Genomic DNA, 23823 nt, shown 5'->3' on the forward strand with positions numbered 1-23823 from the left:
CACGCGCACGGGAGCAACATCTCTGATATTAGCGGGCAGGAAAGATCTGCAGCTGCGGCGGCGGCGGTGAGCTCATTTCTCTGCCGGCGGCTGCTGATCAATAAACGCAAAATCCTTCCACCACCAATACCGGCTTGGCTCAGTAACGGGGAAGCCCTTCCTCATAAATAATGGCACGTCTTTGCTCGGGAAGCACTCACCCAATGTTGCTCAGCGCCTGCTCCAGCAGGTCAGTTTGCAAGATGTTCTGAGGCGCCGAGAAAGCACCATTGAAATGGGATAAAACCGAGCTACAGAACTGACGCAACGTCTCAAACTGCATTTTCGCCTTCCTGCTTTCTTTCTTTTGTGTTCGACAGCAGCTCTCCTCTCCTTTTTGCAGTTTTTTTTTTCTTTTTCACCCACAATACATCCCAAAGCCTCCGTCTGCCCCGCTCCACATTCTCCACAGTTTGTGTTGATTATAATCTTCCGGGGCGCATTTAACGCAACGACGCCGATCAAGTTCCATATTTCTCCACGAGCAGCGTGTCCTTAGATGAGACGCATTCTGTGTGGGATCCTTCAGTCATACTGTAATTCTTCGGACTCTCAGCAAGAGCGCGGTGCAGGTACACTAAAGGCGTCGTTTCTTCTCCTGGTCGTGACACGAATGTCCCCACGCGAGGCTGCGAAAGCTGAGTGGCCGCCCAAAGGAAGGTTGAGGTGGAGAAGCATCTCCTCCGACCGTGCACCAGCTGCCTCACATCCAAATCATATTTTTTGTTGAGGAACGTCGTCTCGCTTGCACACGCACACACAGACGCTGCTGCAATGGGATGCAAGCCACTCTTTGTCATGCCGCTTGCCCCAGCAGCAGATCCATCGCACAACATACCAGAGTCACACCATCAGCTCATCATTACAATGAAGCGGCATCCTGACAGCGCCGCCTCTCAAGTGGCAATCTTTGTCTTCACGACACTGCCGGACACACACGCGGTGGGTGGAGGGTGGGAGGCTAGAGGGGGGGTCTATCAAAAATGTACTTGGACTTGGTCAAAATAATTCATCATGGTGTGGTGGTCTACATAATTAACCATGGTGTGGTGGTCTACATAATTCACCCACGGGACCTCAAGTTAGGTTACGAGGTTCCGCACAGACGTTCTTGTTTGTTACACCTCCGTTGTTAGGGGGTTAGAGTTCCCGGCGTAATGGGTTCACTCTGTCGATGTCTGCAATAAAACAAGGTTTGCTCCTTTGTTTAACACTCCGCCTCCAACTCCGTTTCTTCGCCGCTACACCGGTGACCCCAAGGTCAGTCCCGGCGTTTCCGAGACTGAACCAAACATGGCCAACCCCCATCCTCAAATTGAGTTTTGGGAGACATCCGCAACAGCGTGGTTCGCGCAGACGGAGGCTGGATTCTCCCTCCACGGTATCTCAGATGATACCGTGCGTGATTACCACGTTGCCTCAGCCCTCTGGAGCTCAACAGCGGCCAGAGCAGTGAGTTTCATCACATCTCCCCCTGCCCGAGATAAATATGCTGGGCTCAAGGCTCACCTCCTCAAGGTTTTCGAGCTTTCGTGACCAGAGCGAGCCCGACGTCTTTTGGCTATCAATGGACTGGGGGACAGCAAACCTTCCGAACACATGGAAATGATGCTAAACCTGCTGGGCGTGGAGGAGCCCAACTTCCTTTTCATGGAACTGTTTCTCAGACACATGCTGCCGCATGTTCAGACAGTGCTCGCTAACACTTCGATCACTGAACCCCTGGCTGAGGAGGCTAACCGTTTCTTCCTGGCCACCAGCGCTTCTCCCCTAAGGTGCTGGCCCCGGTGCGCAGTTACTCACCCCCGGCACAGGGGTGCCATCCAGCGGTGGCCCCATCGCCACAGACGGTCGCGCTGGCACAGGCTTGTGCTACTTCCACGCCCGTTTTGGCGTGAAAGCGAAGAGGTGCCGTGCCCCTTGCAACTACAATGCGGCGGGGAAACGCCAAAGCCCGTGCTCCGTAGTGGCCATGAGCGTGGGATGGAAGACCCGGCTGCTCTTCGTCATGGACACTCTTTCCGGGCGCAAATTCCTGTGTGACACTGTCACCCAGAGGAGCGTCCTGACCGCGACTGTGGATGCCGCGGCTAACGGAACTCAGGGGCCACCCCTACTGTCCACTAATGGCTCCCCTATCCGCACGTATGGCATAAAGACTGTTGACTTCTGTTTCGGGGGTAGATGCTTTACATGGGACTTTGTCACTGCCGATGTCTCGTTCTATCTCCTCGGCGCTGATTTTTTTTTGTGCCCACGGGCTGCTGGTGGACGTGAAGAAGGGCCGTCTGGTGGACGCACTGACTTTCTCCTCAGTTGCCTATGTCCGCAACGAGGCAACTTATAGTGGCCTCTCTAGTTCACTTTCAGATGGCACCAAGTATCAGTTCCTCCTTGATGAGTTCCCCAGCTTGACATAGCCTCCTTTCTCCTCTCCCGCTACTAAACGTGGGGTCGAGCACCCCTTCGAGACCAAGGGCTCCCTGATTCACGCAAGAGACTGACGGCTCGATAGCGAGAAGCTAGCAGACGCAAAGTCCGAGTTTGCCAACATGGACCACCTGGGCATCGTCCATCGCTCGGATAGCCCGTGGACATCGCCGCTACACTTCATCCCTAGACCAGTGGGCGGGTGGCAACCGTGTGGTGACTACAGCCGCCTCAACAACGCCACTACACCCGACCGTTACCCTGTCCCCCACATTCAGGACTTCTCGGCCCCCTGGCAGGCAAAAGCCTGTTCTCCAAGGTCGACTTGGTGCGCGGTTATCACCAGGTCCCCGTGCACCCCCCAGACGTTCCCAAGACGGCTGTAGTCATACCGTTTGGCCTGTTCGAGTTTCTGAGGATGACGTTTGGACTCAAAAACATGGCCCAGTCTTTAAAACGTTTAATTGAATGGTGCTCAGAGACTTGCCCTTTGTGTTCATCTATCTGGACAACATCCTCGTCAACAGCTCGTCGGAGGAAGAACATCTGCAGTACCTTCGGGACCTCTTCGCAAGACTCGAGCAGCATGGCCTGATCATCAACACAGCAAAGTGTGTTTTCTGGGTGCCCTCCATCGAGTTCCTCAGGCACCTCATCGAAAAAAAATGCGCCGCCCCCCTTCCGTCAAAGATGGAGACCGTCTCTGCTTTTCCCCGACCTCGCTCGGCTCTGGGGCTCCGAGAGTTTCTGGGGATGGTGACTTTCTATCATCGGTTCATCTGCCAGGCGGCCCACGCCATGCGCCCGCTGTATGAGGCTCTTAAGGGCCTGGTCCCAACCAGGACATTGAATGGACGGCCGAGAGGGTGGAGGCCTTCGAGGCTACGAAGGCCGCGTTGAGTTGTGCCGCTATGCTAGCCCACCCGTCCCACGGGGCCCCCGTCGCTCTCACTACTGACCCATCGGACTACGCCGTTGGGGCCGTATTTGAGCAGTGGGTCGGCGGCACCTGGAAACCGCTTGCCTTTTTCAGCCGTCAGCTGGTCCCCAGGGAACACAAATACAGCACATTCGATAGGGAGCTCCTCGGCCTCTGGCTGGCGATCCGCCACTTCCGTTCCCTACTGGAAGGCCGTGAGTTAACGGCATATGTGGACCACAAAACCCTCACTGTCGCCATGTCCAAGATGGCCGAACCGTGGTATGCCCGCCAGCAACGCCAACTGTCATTCATCTCTGAGTACACTACGGAGATCCGACATCGCCGGCAAATCCAATGTGGTCGCGGACTGCCTCTCCAGGGCTGTCATCGGCACTGTGCATCTGGGTCTTGACTACTCTCGTATGAGCGTGGACCAGGCCTAAGATCATAGGGTACAGACCTGGGTCAGCGTGCTAACGGACACGGCCACGCAAAAGCCCCTGTGGAGTGCTTTGCTGTCCCCAAGAGGAGCTTCGATCACGTCAACGTCGACTTGGTGGGTCATGCTGGGCCTCAGGTGCCCCCCAAGCAAGGACTGATGCCCTCGTCTTTTGGGGTTGGCCCTCCCCCAACACCGGGGGCGGCCCCCTTTGCCCGACTCCCTGCACTTGCCGGGCTGCCCCTGACCCCGTCAGAGTCCTGGCCCCTTGACTCAATGGACTGTGCAGTGCCACCCCCCCCACTCGGCCCCTGCAGTGCACACCCGCCGGGGTCGGGCCACAGTCCCTCCACGGCACAGGGATTTTGACTATGGGTAAAATCTGGGGGGGCAGGTGTGGTGGTCTACATAATTCACCCATGGGACCTCGAGTTAGGTTACAAGTTTCCGCACGGATATTCTTGTTTGTTACGCTTCCGGTGTTAGTGTGTTAGAGAGTTTCCACCATAATGGGTCCACTCTGTCGATGTCTGCAACAAAACAAGGTTTGCTCCTGTGTTCAGCACTCCACCTCCGACTCCGTTTCTTCGACGCTACAATGGTTCATTTAACTCAATTACTAGGATTAGGTCCAACTGAATTTACTTGGGTTGAATACAATTCTATTGTTCAGGATAGTACAATTGTTCATGTAGGTTTGGTGAACTGAAGTTCACCAACATCTTGGATAGTTGTGTTTGTTTCAAAATACATTACAGATGTTTGAAGGTAAATGCTGAAAACATGCAAAGACTAATAACAATTTTGGAGTAAGTGGCTGCGGTATAGCTTTTTTGTTTAAATCTTTTCAGTCCGCCTGACTCTTTGGGAAGAGGCTAAAAGCTAGACACATGAAAAATCTGGCGTATACTTTCTGCCATGAGTCCTGAAATCACTATATAAACTCTAAGCCCCTTATTTCATGCAGTGGCAATTCAGTGGAATTACCACTCATCCATTATAACCTGACCGTTACTACCAGTTTAGCATGCAATTGGCCATCAAACGATGCACAAAACTCGAAAAAAGGCATCTTCTCATGTGTTTTAAGTGGGGGACTACAATGTCTCTGCCATCTAGCCACACATGTGTTGCACTGAGAGGCAGTGGCGATCCAGATGCCAGCCGCCGGTTGCCCCTTTCCAGCCCGACAGTCGTTAAAGTACCCACCGGAGGGCTGACACAAGACCATAAGGGCAGCCAGCCTCACAATCGGTGGCCACACATTGTGGGCCAAGTGGGAGGAGGGAAAAAAAGTCATCCAAGGGTATTGGTGCGTGTTGCACTATATGGCCACTTATGTTCCACACTTCAATGGCTACAGAACCGCATTTTCCAATTTCAAAGGAGGGAAAATCATCCTGGCAGCATAGCTGCTTCTCTGCAGCCTGTCAGAGGGTGTTTAAAGTCTATTAATGGGAAATCTCCTCGCTGCCAGTGTTGGTATAATTAACGTGAAAAAGTAACTTGGTTACATTCTTGATGACTTGATTTTAAAAGTAACTTAGTTCCTCAACTGGTTACTTAATTTTATAAATAACTAAGTTAGATTACAAGTAACTTCATGAGTTATATTCAGCAGATGCTGACAACCCCACTGCAACATAAAAATGATTACTTTATTGAATGTGCATGGGGTTGGGTTTTTTCCGGGCAATCCGGTTTCTTCCCACATGCATTAACCCTGGGGAACCTATGGGGTCATATATTTAAAAGAGGATTTGAATGTCTTGGGTTTTCTGGGGTAATTGGAGAGTCTAAATTGGTGTGATTGTGAGTGCGACTGTTGCCTGTCTCCATGTGTCCCGTGATTGGCTGGCAACCAGTTCAGGGTGTACCCCGCCTCCAGTCCGATGATGGCTTGAATGGGCTCCAGCACTCCTGTGACCCTTGTGAGGATAAGCGGCTCAGAAAATGGATGGATGGATGGATGGATAATTTAATCTTTACCTGAGACTAGGTCAAAACAGTGACACCTTGAACACATGAGCCTCCACCCTTCCTCCACCGTTAAATGACCGACCGCTTTTTGTTGTTGTTGTTCTGTTCCTTTTAGTGAGGAACAGTGAAGAATAATGTGGTAAATAATAAAGTAAATAATTGTTTAAAAAATCTAAGAAGAAAAATCTAAATTCATGACATGCACTGTCAGGGAAAGATCCATCCTTCCATTACCTGAGCCGCATATCCTCACAAGGGTCACGGGACTGCTTGAGCCAATCTCAGCTGACTCCTGGCAGGAAGCGGGGTACATCCTGAACTGGTTGCCAGCAAATCACAGGTCAGTGAAAGATGTCCTATTCCATTAGATGCCTCATATTATTCTCTACTGCAACAGAGTGGCAACTGTCTGTATTTGTTCATTTTCAGTTGAAAATGTCACATAACTGATACACAGTAATGCCCAGTAGAACTTATAAGTAGCTGTAATTTGATGACCATGGCTGAATGACTAATGCATTACTTGGCTAGTGATGCCATTCAGGCACACACACACAAAAATAAAATATTGCAAGACTTCTCCTTAGGCGGCACAGTGGAGCAGCTGCAAAGCGTTGGCCTCACAGTTCTGAGAACCCGGATTCAATGCACCTGTGTGGAGTTTTCATGTGCTCCTCGTGGCTGCGTGGGTTTTGTCCAGGCACTCCCATTTCCTCCCACATCCCAAAAACATGCAACATTAATTGGACTCTTTAAATTGCCCTAGGTGTGATTGTGAGTGTGACTGTTGTCTGTCTCTATATACCCTACGATTGGCTGGCAACGACTTCAGGGTGTAACTCGCCTCCTGTCCATTGACAGCTGGGATAGGCTCCAGTACTTGATGACACTTGTGAGGATAAGCGGCTAAGAAAATGGATGGATGGACTTCTCCTCGCTTGGGAGCCACCAAAGAAGGCACCCTAGAATCTGGAAGCTAATAGAACATCTCAATTATTCCCCCATTTTAAACCTGATTTCACATGCTCGTCATTTTTTTAAATTAATTCATTCATTGCTTGTGATCAAGACTGTTTTCTGTGATGTCACAAATGTATCAAACATTTTTTTCATTTGTTTGGTTGTACTTTAACACTAACCCAGGTAAAATCCACACAACAGACGATTTTAGGAAAAAAAAGCCCTGTAAAGGATGTACATCTTGCGACTTCTGGGGAAGGACAGCCAGTCATAAGAGCTCCTGAGACAGTTCTACACAGCGGTTATCCAATCAGTCCTGTGTACCTCCATCACAGTCTGGTTAGGGGCTGCCACATAAAGGACAAACTCAGACTGCAATGGACAATCAAAACTGCTGAACGGATTGTCGGCACCACGCTACCCACTATCGACTTGTACGCAACGCAAACTAGGTCCAGAGCACGCAGGATCCTTTCGGACCCTACCCATCCTGGCCTCCAGCTCCTTCCGTTGGGAAAGCGCTATAGATCAATGAAAGTCAAAAGTAGCAGGCATTCAAACTGTTTTTTCCCTCTGACAATTAAGTCATTAAATTCTTGATCAGCGAGCCTACTATTTCTGCATTGTGCCATGTTAGGACACTCACCCACATCCTGCTGGTCCCATCAGTATTAGTAGAATATATATATATATAAATATATATAAATATATATATATATATATTATAGGTTTTATAGATCACATGATTCAGCACTTTAAACTGCTCCCTTTGCACAACTGACATTGCACTTGTCTATAACGAGAACAGCGAACGGGTAAAGGCACTTTGCACAAGCTTAACATAATGTGGGACATCAACACACTTATCTCTTTTCCTGTTCTAAATGAAGAAGCTTTTACACCTTGCACGTTTTATAAGGAATAGTTCCTATAAACATAAATGTCTCATGTTCTTTGTTGTTGTTACTAATTTGTTCCTTGTTCTTGGTTCTGAATGTTGTACCAGGGCAGCACCAAGTTCCGGAGAAAAAATCCTTGTGTTTTTACACACTTGGCAATTAAAGCTGATTCTGATGAATGAAAACATTGAAATTAAATTGTAAAGCAAGAACCAATATTGATGTCATTGTCATAAAATGATTTTTTTTAACTATATTTAGTTAGATAGAGTTAGTTAGTTAGTTAGAGAGAGAGAGAGAGAGAGAGAGGGGGGGGGGAGAGAGAGAGAGAGAGAGAGAGAACAAGTGTCACTCTAGAACTTTAACTGAAAAATACAGCAATTCCCTGTGGGAGAAGAAAGAGGAAGGAGCCACCATGTGGGCATAAGTTGCCTTACATGCTCCCAATATCAAGACATGAATCCAAATTAACGTGCCTGTAAGCACAGCATGGCAGCTGTTCTCTGGAAGGAATTATTTAACACACATGAAATAAGAAACAAAGTACTCTTTACAGTCATCACATCATTTCTCACTTTTATAGCCCCACAAATTGTAATGAAGTACTGTATACAGTAATCCTTAAAGCCAACTCAAACTTAAACTGGCCAACATAGTTGAAACAGATAAACAGTTAGCTATCCAAGACCGGGGGAGAGAAAACTTTCACAGTTCATCTGCGAGCAGCTCATCATAGCTTTTTTCCTACATATTTTTTCTGGTGCCTGTAAGTGGGTTGGGTGGATAGCTGTCAAACAATGTTTTGCCTTTGTATTCCTCATATGGGCTCCGTAATCAAGCTGTTTTATATGTAGCGTCTTAACTGACTTGCAAGGAGACACAGCTTGAATAATTGCTCTGTGCTAACCTATACACCAGTCACACACATCGGCGCTTGTATTGAGTATGCTGTTCTTTCAGCCAGACAGATCCATGTAGCAGCTCTCAAGTACAGTATAGTGTTTACCTTACTCATTTGAAACATAACTAATAAAAGCAACTCTTCAACTGATCTTAAAGAAATGTTGTCTGATACCACACTTATACAGTATGCGCCTTTCATTCTTACTGTATATCCACTGCTTTCTAAAACTAACCTTTCTATAGGCGCATCGCCATGTCCAGAGTGCCTCAGCGAGCCATTGTCAAGGGACGCCTGCCTGGGCAGGAGTCCGCCGTGACGTCTGCTTCTGTCTGACGTTGGTGTCAAGTCCCCTGAGGCTCCCTGGTAACGGAACAGCGACGGGTGCTGTAGTTTAGCCTTCTTCCCCTGTGGCCCACCTTCAAACACAGCCCGCACTTGACCAGGCCCCGAGCCATAAAACCATGCACCCGATTTGGTGAGGATTTCTTGTTGTTTTCGGCACAAGTTGCATACCCACATCACCTACAGGAAGGAAGAGAGAAATGTTAGTGGCCTAGGAAATAATGGAAAGTGGATATAAATAGTCAACACACCCAAATTCAAAAGCCAGGTCTTTGTAATGTAAAAATAATGACATCAAAATAAATCATTTCAAAACATTTTCCTTTGTAACATCATTGAAAAAAAGTAAGGAAGTAAACATAAAATATCTGTGAACGCGATACGTATGCACATCATCTTATAACTAGGGATGTGTCTCCATTGCGAATTAACCAATAACATTGAAATTCACCTTAAATGAGAGTCAGAGCACACCTGCCACCATTTCAGCAGCCACTGATTAACCCCAAACAATCTTTCTTTGTTCTAGCAAGCTTTTCTTGACATTTTTTCCTTTCTAGCAGAAGCCTGAAGGTTTTGTGCTACCACTGACTGGTATATGGAATTGTTCATAATTCCTTCTATTTGACTAAGGCCCAGTACCAGATGAAGAAAAATACATGATTCTGCCACCACCATGATTCACTGTAGTTATGGTGATCTTTTGGTGATGAGGCATATCCATTCATCGATCCATCCATCAATTTTCTGATCCACTTAACCTCATGAGGGTCACGGGAGTGCCAAAGCCGATCGCAGCTGTCATCGGGCAGAAAGCAGGGTACACCCTGAACTGCTTGCCAGCTAATCGCAAGGCACATGGAGACATACAACAGTCGCGCTCACAATTACACCTAGTGCATGTTTTTTGAATTTGGGAGGAAATCAGAATGCCCAGAGAAAACCCACACAGGCACAGGGAGAACATGCAAATCCCACAGAGGCGGGGCCAGGATTTGAACCCCAGTCCTCAGAACTGTAAGGGAGATGCTTTACAGCTGCTTCGTCCCAGGGGTCTCCTCCCAGCGGGACATGGCCAGAACACCTCACGAGGGAGCTGTCTACGAGGCATCCTAAATAGATGTCCAAGGATGTCTCACTTTCATTGTCCACATGAGCATTGAAGTCCCTCAGCAGGACGACGGATTCCTCAGTGGGAGTGTTCTCCCACACCCCCTCGAAGGTCTCCAAAAACCGTGGGTATTCTGAACTGCTGTTTGATGCATAGGCACAAACCACAGTCAGGACCATTCCCCCTACCCGGAGGGAGGGAGGCTACCCTCTCATCCGCCAGGATGAACCACAATGTACAGGCGCAAAGCTGGGGGCCAATAAGTATACTCAAACCTGCTCTGCGACTCTTGCCATGGGCAACTCCAAGAGTAGGAAAGAGTCCAACCTCTCTCAAAAGGACTGGTACCAGAGCGCAAGCTGAGTGTGTAGGTGAACCCAGTTATATCTAGTCGGAACATCTCAACCTCACACACCAGCTCGGTCTTCTTCCATGCCAAAGAGGTAGGATTCCATGTTTCTAGATCCAGCTTCTGTAGCCAGGGATCAGATAAGCAAGCTCCACGTCTTCGGGACTTCCCAGCTCACAGTGCACCTGACCCCTATGGGCCCTCCCACAGGTGGTGTGCCCATTGGAAGGGGGACCCATGTTACCCTTTCAGGCTGTGCCCAACTGGGCCCCATGGGTGCAGGCCCAGCTACCAGGCAATTGCCTTAGCCACACTTCCAGTCTTGACTGTAGAGGGGGGCCCCAGTGACCTGCACCTGGGCAAGGGAAAACCTACATCCAATTATTTAATTTGTCATGTGTCTTAAAGCCATGGTTTGTATGGTGCCTAATATAGGATCTCTTTGCCATGGGTGACCCTGCCAGGAGCATGAAGCCCCTGACAACTTGGCTCCTTGGATCATTGGGATCCCCAAACCCGTACACCATGACAAGGTGACTGCTCAGAGGGGGGGTATAAGAAAAGGCTTACTACCCAACATTAAAGCATCAATATATGAATAAGACAGGAGATTGTTCTCACATGTACTAAAGTTGCTTAGAATTACTTTAACTCATTTAATGTATAGTAGCTGTCAGACTTTTGGAAAGACAGTTTTGTTCTCATCTTTTTTCATAAATTATGAGAAAACATCTAGGTCTTGGTTATGTCATCTGTTGTGCCACATTTTCTCCACTTGATGTCATCATCGCTGTGTTCCATTGTCGTATATTTAATTCATTGGAAATTCTTGTGTACTCTTATCCTGACTGATAGCTTTGAAGAATGGTATCCTTCTGATGCTGGGAACCTTGGCTTATAGTAATTGTTAGAGGTGATGACAAAAAAAATGTCAAGAAAAGACTTCTAGAACAGCTGAACTTTATTTGGTTTTAATCAGTGCCACATTCCTAGTAATGAGAGGATGTGCACTTCTGCAATCATTATTTCAGTTCTTTATTTTTTTAATTTGATTTTTACAAGTTATACGGTGTGTTTCTGAATGATTCATCTTGAAAAAATTTTGGGGTGGGGTTTCACGTACTGTAAACTTGGCATTTGAACAAGACTGTGGAATTTTTATATTCACTCACTGCATTATGTATGGTTAATGATAAGGTGTAATGGAGTGATTTGTGAATGAATGCTGTATAAATAGTTCACAAAACAAAAGCACACCACTGTTGATGATGTCAAATCCGAAATATTGACTGAGTCACAACATGTGACTACTTTTAAATGTTTTCACTCCACAGAAACAAAATTCAAGTGTTGACAGTTTAGGTTGATGGGGTGAAAGATGATTTATTGTACACATGCAGCAGCCTTTCACACAATAGAAAAGCTTTCTTTTTATGAATTTGAGTTTTTGAGTCTTCTATACGTCTCTTAGCGTAGCTGAAACTTGCGAGATCTTCATGTGACTAGGGATGTTTTCTCATTTACTAAGTTCTATCAATTTACTATTAAACTCACTTTACAGATTCTCATACATCAGGAAAGAACCCACAAGAAAACTGATTTCAGAACATACCTAATATAAGTGTACTATACTGTAGACAAGAGGGGTGGCATGCGATGCAATTGCAGTTAATGTTCTTTACTATGACAAACTAATAAAGAATAGAGACATGTTCATTTTGTTAAATGCTCCAAAGACTTGAGAAATGGAGGTTTTTACTACTCTGTGATGCCATGCCTTTATCTGCTCTACTTTGCTGCCGCAACAGCCAGCTCACCACATTAGCTTCATAAATTCAAGAGCTGACAGCAGCCCTGATCTGTATGCACACACACGCATACACACAAAAAGCCCGTATCTTCTGGTACAGTGTAAGATAAATGTATCTGTGATACAGGTGACCACATCAAGCCAGTATTAACTTGTTTTGAAGTGTGTCCGTCAAGACGAGGAGAAAGGAAAAGAATTGATAGGCCAGGCGACCAGTGAACTGCCCAGCAGCTACAATTCCACCACACACAAACAGACACAAACGCAAACACTTGCAACCAAACCACTCATCTTAAAAGTCTCAGTGCTGAGTCAGTGCATTACTGTTATTAGTGTGAGTTGGGCTTGAATGCTGCCTCTCACACCTGTTTTGAAGCTGACTTGGCACCAGTGATCAGATAGCATATGTGTGTAATGTGCAGTGGTTTTCCCATAGGATTCGCGTCATGCTGAAATATTGTGTGTTGGTACATAAACAAAACAGTAAAGTATAATGTATGTTGTATACTCAGAAGCTACCCTAATAAACCAGTGAGGGAGATAAAAGTGAGTATTTTTAATTGAGTTTAACAGTGTACGTCTGTATCCATCCAGCCATTTTCTTAGCCGTTTACCCTCACAAGTGTCGCGGGAGTGCTGGAGCCTATCGCAGCAGTCATCGGGCAGGAGGCAGAGTACACCCTGAAATGGTTGCCAGCCAATCGCAGGGCACATGGAAACAGACAGTAGTCACACTCCCAATAACACCCGGGGTAAATTTAAAGTGTACAATTCATATTGCATGTTTTTGGGATTTGGGAGGAAACTGTAGTGCCTGGGAAAAAAAAAAACCTTGCAGGCACTGGGGAGGACAAGTGAACTCCACACAGGCGGGGCCAGGGTTGAACGCTGGACCTCAGAATTGTGAGGCCAACTCTTTACAGCTGTGGCACTGTGCCACATTTGTCTTTATTTTCGATTAAATGTATTTGACTGAATATTACTGTATTTTGAATTTAACAGTGAATGTTGATCATCTGTTTTAATAGTATATTTCTGTCTTTCAGATTAAAGTATACAATAATGGGATAACTGTGTGTTAAGGTAATTTTACAGGCCACTACTGTTATTTCACAGAATAATAAAAATTGTCTTCAACACGTGCACACAAAATGATTCCTCTGCAGTCGCCCAATCACAATTGTGGACAAAGCAAACACACAGTTTAGTGAAGGACACAATGGGACAGGGGGCCGCTTAAGGGCCCACCATATTGGTGTTTTCCTGAATCAGACCACTGCCATGGGCCCCGGGAAATGTTGGAGGGTGAATGGTCCATTTCTCACGTTGTCAATATGATGGATTTTTTTTTTTTTCTTGGGTGGGGGGGTGTTTGTTGTTTCATCACATTTTTTTATCTGCCATTGACTTGGCTCTGACAGTGGCATGCAAAAGCCAGACCACTTGGAGACGGCTGTCCATCTGTACAAGCAGCTGCTTTTGGTTTAAATTCCTATAAATCGGAGGGCTTTTTAGTCGAGACTGAATGGCATATCAACCGGGACCTAGCCCATACATGTTAATCATGACAGCCAGTTTAATATTGAAAAGTCCTGTTGGAGTTCTTCTGTTTAGGAGAGTGAAGAGGTTTTGCTGTCAAAATTGTCACAGCTTCTCAATCAAAAAGGAGTAGCATGAGAAGTTTGACTAAAATATGGCTCAGGGTGGCTCTGACTCAGTTAGTCGAGCCACACCTGGACTGACCAAAGTGTCAGCTTCTCCTGTCGACGTGTCCTTGGGCAAGACATTGAACCCTAAAGTGACTTCAGGTCAGCATTTTAAATGAGAGAGTGTCCTAAATTGCCTTAGTTGGTTAAATAGAGGAAATAGCCATTATTATAACGTTAACTGAACATTGACAGTTAATTTACCTGTAAGGGATGCACATTTAAAAGTGTTTTTCTGTTTGACCAGGTTTTGTATCTGCTTTGTCCATATTTGGCTAAGACTGCCCCCTTTCCTCTGATTGGTTGCTCCCGAGTAGAAGCCCCGCTTGTGAGAGCAGATGTGTTTTTTACGTTGACAGCCCTGACTCGAAGCCAAGAAGAAGGCAGGGCTCTGCACTCGAGACATAGATAAGGTACAGAGATGCAAATGACGTGATTTTAGGCCTTGCAGCAAAAAAAATCAATATTGCGTAGATGATTTTAATCCATATTTCACATGTTTACTAAGGCATTATAGAGTTAATGCTCCATCCCAAATACTGGGAAAAAAAGTTGGTTTGGTAAAATATGGGAGCACAGTGGAGCAACTGGTTGGAGCGTTGGCCTCACAGTTCTCAGGACCGGGGTTCAAATCCTGCCCCCGCATCTGTGGAGTTTCCATGTTCAGCCATTCCCTGCATGGGTCTTCTTGATCTAGGACAATGCTTATTTCAAGACAAAATGTAGTTCTGTGGTGGCATGGTGAGTGACTGGTTAGTCTATCTGCCTCACAGCTCTGAGGATTGGGTTTCAAATCCCAGCTCCACCTGTGTGGAGTTTGCATATACTCGGAGTGCCTGTGTGGGTTTTCTCAAGGCACTCCAGTTTCCTCCCACATACCAAAAACATGCAACATTAAAGGGCAACTGTCATGAAATGCATGATTTTTAGTATGTCATTAATGAAAAAATGGCAGCCAACATAGATCCATGCGTTTCTTCACCACAAAACATGATTTTGACGTTTAGCACTATTTTCAATTCAGAGACTCACACAGCACTCTTTGTGATATTGACACACGAGGCATTTATGACCAGCTATCAATGTTACAGATGGGCTATAACTGTACTGACACACAATGGAAGCTGAGAGGCTACAAATTGTGCTTAATGCATCCCAGTGAAGTGTAGTCAGTGAGGCCATGACAGCGTCTTTAACCGAGGTCATGGTGAGAGCTCTTCAGTCAAACATTAGTGATTGTCTGACACCCACAAGTCACCAGGGCCAGTTTTCCTTACTGATGAACCACATTCGACATGTTGAAAACCATGTAGAGTATAAGTGAGAACATTAACTTAAACGAGGCAGTCTGTCTAAATGCAATTATTTTAATCTGTTGGGCTGCAGAAACTGAAGAACTAAAATTGTATCTCAGCAATTTCAATTACACTGACACATCACTCGCATTTCGAAGAATTCTCTCATTATACAATGCCAGCCATGTTGCAATTACATCGTACAGGATAGAAATAATACCTAAGACTAGGTGACAAACAAGTAGGTAGTCTCACATTCAACTTCAGTACAAACATAATTCTTACGTGTTATCTTGCTTTGATTTCATCCACGAATACATTCAATATAATCCAAGGATTCAGAAATTATGTCGAACTGTGAAAGGAGCATTCATGGTTTTGAAAAGGAAGTACAATCTTACCATGATATGTAATATCATGCCAGATCATAATTCAATAAAAACTGTGCTTGATTACTGAAATATATTAATATGCACGTCTCAAAAAAATTTATGATGTACATACTGTATTTTCTTCCAAAAATCAAAGTTTCTGTAATTATATATTCTAAAAAATCATATTAGGTCTATTCATCCATCCATTTTCCAAACCGCTTATCCTGACAACCAACTCAGGAGTGCTGGAACCAATCCCAGCTGTTTTCTGGCAGGAGGTGGGGTACACCCTGAACTGGTTGCCAGCCAATCACAGCGCACATGGAAACAAACAACCATTTGCACTCACAATCACACCTAGGGGCAATTTAGAGTGTCCAATTAATGTTGGACGTTTTTTGGGATGTAGGAGGAAACCGCAGTTCCCGGAGAAAACCCCCACGGGCACGGGGAGAACATGCAAACTCCACACAGGCAGTTCTGGGATTGAACCCAGGACCTCAGAACTGTGAGGCCAATGCTTTCCAGCTGATCAACCTGCATAATAATAATCTATCATAAATGTGAACAAAACAAAAACATCAATTGGATTTTGCCCCAAAAGCATCCATCCCTAAGAAAGAAACCCAAATGTTTCCAACAAATGTGTATTTTAGTAACATCTGAACTTTTGAAAATGATGATGGCAAAATTGTCGTTTATTTCCTCAATGTTTCAACCAATATTTCTGTTCTGCACTTTGAACTAAAGCTAGAAGAACACTATGCTATGCTAAGAAAACTAAACTAAGTAAATATGTGCCACCAGGATTTGAATTAAAAACGCCACTGAAAATATTAGGTTGTAAAATTCACATTGTTATTTCAAAGTGATCACATTTCCACTAGCTGTATTACAGTTTAACTTTTCAATGTTAATAAATTCACCATATAAAAAAAATTCAATCTTTAAAATTCAAACGTAATATTTTCCATCTCCTGAGATTCAACTGGCTGCGTTTCACTGTTTTAAATTCACCGTCTAATACTCAGCCAATCCTGTTACGCTTACTTAGTATGTGACGTCATGAGACTAAGAAAGCATAACTGGTTTGGCTGGGTGTTGGACGGTGAATTTCAGGCAGCAAATTGTAGTCAGTTGAATCTCAGGAGACAGAAAATATTGCATTTGAATTTTAAAGGTTGAATTTTTTTATATGGCGAATTTGTTAACATTGAAAAGTTAAACTGAAAAACAGCTATTGGAAATGTGATCACTTTGAAATAACAATGTGAATTTTACAACATAAAATTTTCAGTGGCATTTTTAATTCAAATACTGGTGGCACATATTTACTTCCATAGAAAACACTTTTACGCATTTCGTTCATATCCACTGTAGTGGTGCACAAAAGCGAACATATGGTAATGGCATCACAGCCCCGACACCAATGGACCTGACTGTATATGTGCATCCACATACGGGTGCATACGTATGTACACACACACATGCAGACAGGCAGGCAGGCAGGCAGGCAAACGCACACACACTCCCCTTCATCTTAACTCTTCATGGCTGAGTGCGGGAAGGGGGTTGGGGGCTGCAGGCCTCAGGCAGGGCCATTTCTCCTTGTGTTTGCACATTTCATAGTCATTGAAGCTGCAGCTAAAAATAGAAAGCTAAAAACTGAGCGCTACCACACAAAACAGCCAGTACGTATATACTGTATACCCTACAAATGAGTTATAGAAGATTTACTGAGGCACAGAACTACGACACACATCCTATGCTAAAATATTACTGAAACACGCTCCACTGTTGTTCAGACTGAGTTAAATTAAAGCATGTATCTAACAATAATATAATTAGCTAAAGCTGATCTGAATGACGGATTTTTTAAAAACATAATTCATGTTTTAAATTGATGAGTCCCACAACATAACAATATAACTGTCCAATAACAAAAACAAAAGCTTGTTTGGAACCTAAAACAAAGCTTCTTCTTTTGCTGTCTTTAATATTTCACATTGAAGTTAGTTTTAGTCTTCATTTTTCATATGGAGAACATTTTTGAGCGTGACAAGCAGTGAGAGCAGTGAGCAACGCCTTGTGGCCAATAAACTGCACTACAACCTTACTTCAAATGAGCTGAGGGTGAATCAGCAGTATTGAAACAAGACGTTCACTGCGTGATCGAAGTGAGAGACAGTTTCAGTGTCAAATCAAACAAATAACATTCAATGATATCTATGAGAGAGCTTATGTATTCGTTGCCGTTTGGAATTGTTTACTTTTGGCAAGATATTGCATAATGACCTTCAATTGATTTATGAGAGTTGATAAACACTTTCTGGAAACAAAATAAAATGGAAAAATATTATTTCATCACAATTATAAATGAATAAATATTCTAGACATGGTTGCATATTTACTTGCTAATAAGGTACTTGTTTACAAAGTATAGCATGCTGGCATATACAATATTGTAATCAAGCAATCCATCAATGGTCTTGGTGAAAATCTGTCTTGTAGCATTTGTTCAGTTATAACTCATTTTTTAAAAGGACAATGTAGAAGTTATCATCAGAACTGGATTGATGTCATTTAAATGGTGAAGGTGAGCAAGTATTTTCCAGTTAAGGTATCATATAGTCAGAGACACGTGATGAGAGACATCTTCATAAGAAGTCAAAAAATAATTAGGAAACAAAGAAATTAGGTAAAGAGTGAAGATGGCATTTATTGCAATATTGATAGGGCATTAAATGAGCTGTCATCGGTATCATATTACCACGCCGTAACTCTCCTTCACCTGGACTGAGATGAGCTGAGCTCTTCATTAAAAGACTCATTGTTCAGGGAGTGGAGCGCTTCTCGGAACGCCCTGGCCCGGGCTGGACCGCGCCCGACTGAGCTGCAATCATCAATAAGGATAGTAGCTAATATGCTCTAGAAAAAAAAAAAAAAAGTGCCACAGCTGTGGGAACTGTACTCACTTTATGGTGCTTGTTCAGGCAATGAATAATAAATTCAAAGGACTAACATTCTGTACAGACTCCCAGAGCCTTTTTTACAGGGCCTACCTAGCTACATAAACACAAAGATGTACTAGATGCTGTTTTAAGCTTGTTTTTAATTTTTTTGTTGTTGTTTTGGGAGGTGGCAGGGGGTTTCAGTCTTTAGGGACCACTTTCCAGAGCACAAAGTGTACATGACACTTGACTGTAGTGTGATGCAGTGCATGTGCTGTTGATTAACATTGACATGCTCCTGCACTGGATGTACGTGGGGAATTACATCTTTATGAGTTTTTAATTTTAGTGTGCACACCAGCAATAATAATGAACTTCGTGAATATCTATGTGCCCTATCTGAAAGCTCAGAAAAACAGCAATGTGGAGGTGAATACAATTGTAATATTTTTGTACATTGTATGTATGTGGTTTACCCACACTCTCCATGAAGACAACGTTGTTGTTTTTTTTTTTTTTTACATGTTCCGAGTGTCATAATAAGATATTAACATGTGAACTAGCTGTTTCCAAAGCGTGCATGCAACATGCATGTTGGTATCAAATTGAATTCAGAGCATAAACTATTACAATAGTGAGACTCGCCAGCTTACCCATTGTGCTGCTGAGAGAAACACGGAGTGTTCAATTCAGTCATTCCGTAAGGCGGGGTGTCTGCTCCTCTCCTGACAAACAAACCTGCTACTCCGACCTTCAGAACCGTGGACAGCTCCAAGTCCAGACACCAGCAGCTGAGAGCAACGTGAAGGTTACACCGGAGACTCGATCGGCCACATTCGCTCCGATCAAGAAGAAAAAACAACAACAGCAACGCAGTCTTTGCCCTAGTTTCTATCACCAGTGTGATGTCAGAATCCAAATCCAGAAAAACAAAAAAACATAGATTTCCATTTCCAGCCAATCCGAGAAAATTGTGAGGACCACTCTAGGAGGGAGGCATTTGAATCAAGCAATAACCAAACAAATGAGGCTATGGATTTCACCACCGCTGCATTAGTTCATCCATGACACGGTCAGCCTGCCATTCACATGAGAGACCCTCATTTATATGCAGCAACCCCCTCCATCCAGTTATAAGAGAGAGCGACGCGGTAGCGCTCAATGCCGACTAAAAGTGTTTCTGTTCCCGTTCAGCACACTTTCTCATTCACTGTGTGCAGTGACCACTCTTGTTGGCAACACATCACAGTGAATTTTGTCCTCACATAACTGCAAGAGGATGATGTCACAGGGACAAAAATATGACAAAGTTACAGGAATAATGCGGCATTTACGGATGGTAAAAATAATATTGTTCAATTCACTTTTATGCTCAGAATCAAACTAAATAAATCAGGGCACTTCCCCAGATTATTTTATGTATTTTGCAATAATTAATTTGCTTCCAGGCTCCCTATAGCGCTAAGTCAGTTGTTCTGTCAAGCTGACCTAGGTGACATTAGTTAAATATGACACTATGATGTCATAGGTATCTTTGGGGCCTGATAAAATATACCCGCTATCCTCTTCTTATGGAAGGCACAACCTCTTCCTACTGCAAATTTTTGCTATTAAATCATTGTTCACCCAAAAATAATTACAGCATACACAAAACAAATATCAAATAAAAAAATATAAAGGCATATAAATATAAATAAAGTCACAGAGATAGAACAGAATCCAAAGATGCCAAGAAATGCAAACAGAACAACATCCACCTAGCCATCAACCTAACCGCTTGTCCTCACAAGGATTTTGGAGTGCTGGAATCTATCCCAGCTATCTTCTGGCAGGAGGTGGGGTACACCTTGAACCAGTTGCCAGCCAATCGCAGGGCACATAGAAACAAACCACCATTTTCACTTATAGTCACACCTAGGGGCAATTTAGAGTGTCCAATGAATGTTGCATGTTTTTGGGATGTGGGAGGAAACTGGAGTGCCCGAAGAAAACTCACACAGGCACGGGGAGAACGTGAAAACTCCACAAAGGTGGTTCCAGGATTTTAACCCTAATTCTTAGAACTGTGAGGCAGACGCATTCATCAGTCACTCAACATTTTGTCTTGAAAGAAATTTTTTTAGATCGTGAGAGGCGTAGCTGGTATAAGCACTGGATGCAACTCAGAACAGCAATGTTCCACCGACACCAAAGCTATCCCATCATTAGCTGTATCCTGGCTGACCCAGCCAAAATTAATGACCATTGCTGTAAACTAGAAAAGGACAACATTGCTCACCTCAACAGGTGTTATACACTTGGTGTTCCTTTTACAACATTATATATTGAATGCAATTACGAACAAGACTTTAATCAAAAATATGTTAGTTGATTTTGAACATGCTGAAAAAAGAAACACGGAACAAGTCTGCAGGGGCATTGGGAACAATATGTATTCCTTTACTATGTTGCAATGGTTCAAATTGTTTCCGTCATGATGTAAAATTGCACACTAAGTTTATTAAATGCTCTTCCCGATATAATCCTACAATTGGAGAAAAGGAGGTGCAAGAAGCACATACAGTGAAGAAAAGTATTTGAACACCGTGCCATATTGTAAATTCTCCCACTTAGAAATCATGGAGGGGTCTCAAATTTTCATCATAGGTGCATGTCAACTGTGAGAGAGATAATCTAAAAAGAAAAATCCAGAAATCACAATGTATGATTTTTTTAATGATTTATATTTGTGATACAGCTGCAAATAAGTATTTGAACACCTGTCTATCAGCTAGAATTCTGACCCTCAAAGACCTGTTAGTCCGCCTTTAAAAGTCCACCTCCACTCCATCCATGTATTATCCTGAATCAGATGCAACTGTGTGAGGTTGTTAGCTGCATAAAGACACCTGTCCACCCCATACAATATAGTAAGACTCAAAACTGTAACATGGCCAAGACCAAAGAGCTGTCCAAAGACACCAGAGACAAATTTGTACAACTCCACACAGCTGGAAAGGGCTATGGAGAAATTGCCAAGCAGCATGGTGAAAAAAGTTCCACTGTTGGAGCAATCATTAGAAAATGGAAGAAGCGAAATATGACGGTCAATGTCAATCGAAGTGGAGCCCCATGCAAAATATCACCTCGTCCGGTCTCAATGATCCTTAGAAAGGTGAGGAATCAGCCCAGGACTCCACAATGGGACTTGACCTGAAAAGGGCTGGGACCACCGTTTCCAAAGTGACTGTTGGTAATACACTAAGACGTCATGGTTTAAAATCATGCATTCCACGTAAGGTTCCCCTGCTTAAACAATCACAGATGACTCAGTCTTGAAGTGGATACTTTTTGGAAAAAAAAGCAGTGATATTTTTATGAAAAATAAAACAACAGTAGCTGTAGTGTTACAATTGGGCAATGTTGTGAAGCCCTCAGAATGCTTGCATATCCTGGTGGAGTTCAGCACCAGTCCTCTCATGCTTCATCTAATGTGGCTTCAAAAGAGCCTGAGGAACCTCCAGTCTGCAAGGAGGAAGTCATTTGTGATTAAAGCAACTCTTGAAGTCACTTTAGAGTGAAGAAAATAAGTATTTGAATACCCTTCTATATTGCAAGTTCTCCCACTTAGAAATCATGGAGGAGTCTGAAATTTTCATCATAGGTGCATGTCCACTGTGAGAGAGAGAATCTAAAAAGAAAAACCCTGAAATCACAATGCATGATTTTTTTAACAATTTATTTGTGTGATATAGCTGCAAATAAGTATTTGAACACCTGAGAAAACCAATATTTGGAACAATAGCTGTCATGCTCCAGGCTTCCTGCCCAGGCTGGGGGTGGCCACCCAATTAGCCAATTAGTCGGCGCACACCTGCACCTTGTCCTGGCTGATTACACCCGGTACATACTACTGACCACCCTCGTAAGCCTGCCATTACTATTACTTCTGCTTGTTTGGACTGTCTGCTTGATACCTGACCTTGGACCGAATAAAGGTTTCCTCTGTATTGCCTTCTTGTCTTTGGAGTTGTTCATTTGGGTCCGCCCTCGAGTCTCGTTCATGACAGTAGCCTTTGTTTGCAATTACAGGGGTCAAACGTTTCCTGTTGTTGTTCACAAGGTTTGGACACATTGCAGGAGGGATTTTGGCCCACTCCTCCACACAGATCTTCTCTAGATCAGACAGGTTTCTGGGCTGTTAAGATGGGCCTTGACATGTACTGGTTTAAGTAAGTAACCCTCCGTGCCATGCATGATTTCAAACCATGACGTCTTAGTGTATTACCAACAGTCACCCTGGAAACGGTCCCTGGTCTTTTCACGTCATTGACCAAGTCCTGTCGTGTAGTCCTGGGCTTATTCCTCACCTTTCTAAGGATCATTGAGACCCCAAGAGGTGAAATCTTTCATGGGGCTCCACTCCGATTGAGATTGACCGTCATTTTTAGCTTCTTCCATTTTCTCATGATTGCTCCAACAATGAACGTTTTTTCAGCAAGCTGTTTGGCAATTTCTCCGTAGCCCTTTCCAACCATGTGGAGTTGTAGAATTTTGTCTCTGCTGTCTTCGGACAGCTCTTTGGTCTTGGCCATGTTACAACTTTGAGTCTTACTGATTGTATGGGGTGGACAGGTGTCTTTATGCAGCTAATGACCTCAAACATTCACTGTAAATGGCCTGCCCAAAGCATGCCGCAGTTTTGTTTCTACAAAACACAGAGAATATGCAGCTATATCTGTTACTGAACTGTTTATGCTAAAATATTACTTCTTCAATAGTTTACAATGTCCACAACAGGGGTGCTCGTTCACGTTAGTCCAACTCTGATCCTTCCAATTTTATAGAAGCACTAACTTTCATGCAAAAATACTCTAAACCCCAGCTCTCATTTGGAGAACTTCTAGATAGCTACTGAACTGCACCGTCCATGATAAGGGTCAGAGTTTCAATGTGAGCGGATTTGACTTAACACTTCAACACAGAGCTTTTTAAAAAAAACATGAACAGTACAGCAGACACCATTTTGGTGAAAGAAAGATAAGCCAAGAATAGCCAGAATAGTCTGGAAATAACTACATCCATGATAAAGCCACAGAGGTGAAAGCGAGGGAAAATATTGCAGTTCGTATACAACTGCAATCCGAGTTTAAGTTGTTCCGTGACCATGTTTCTCTCCCAAAACACACGTATCTCCAAACATATTTTTCCTTTAAAATGAATCAAAATCCAATTCATCTCATCCAGTTGCCCCAAAAATAAAATATATTGTAAAATATAGTACCTTAATTGAAAGCATAGAAGAAAATGTAAACATAATGTCTTTTATGAAG

At 43.9% G+C, this 23823-nt stretch overlaps 1 protein-coding gene across 3 annotated transcripts in view; it reads right to left on the reverse strand.

Moving 5' to 3' along the window:
* rims2a (regulating synaptic membrane exocytosis 2a) overlaps positions 1-23823 on the reverse strand; it is a 198934-nt gene that overhangs the window by 125823 nt on the left and 49288 nt on the right. For 2 of the 3 annotated variants that reach the window (XM_061819308.1, XM_061819311.1), the window contains exon 6: positions 8806-9095. In XM_061819308.1, coding sequence (XP_061675292.1) covers positions 8806-9095 — 290 coding nt within the window. Of the gene's footprint in view, positions 1-200; positions 914-8805; positions 9096-23823 lie in introns of those variants that run through there. The other variant, XM_061819310.1, reaches the window with a different exon arrangement.

This window comes from Syngnathoides biaculeatus, chromosome 5, assembly GCF_019802595.1.
Source record: "Syngnathoides biaculeatus isolate LvHL_M chromosome 5, ASM1980259v1, whole genome shotgun sequence".
NCBI classification, from domain to species: Eukaryota; Metazoa; Chordata; class Actinopteri; order Syngnathiformes; family Syngnathidae; genus Syngnathoides; species Syngnathoides biaculeatus.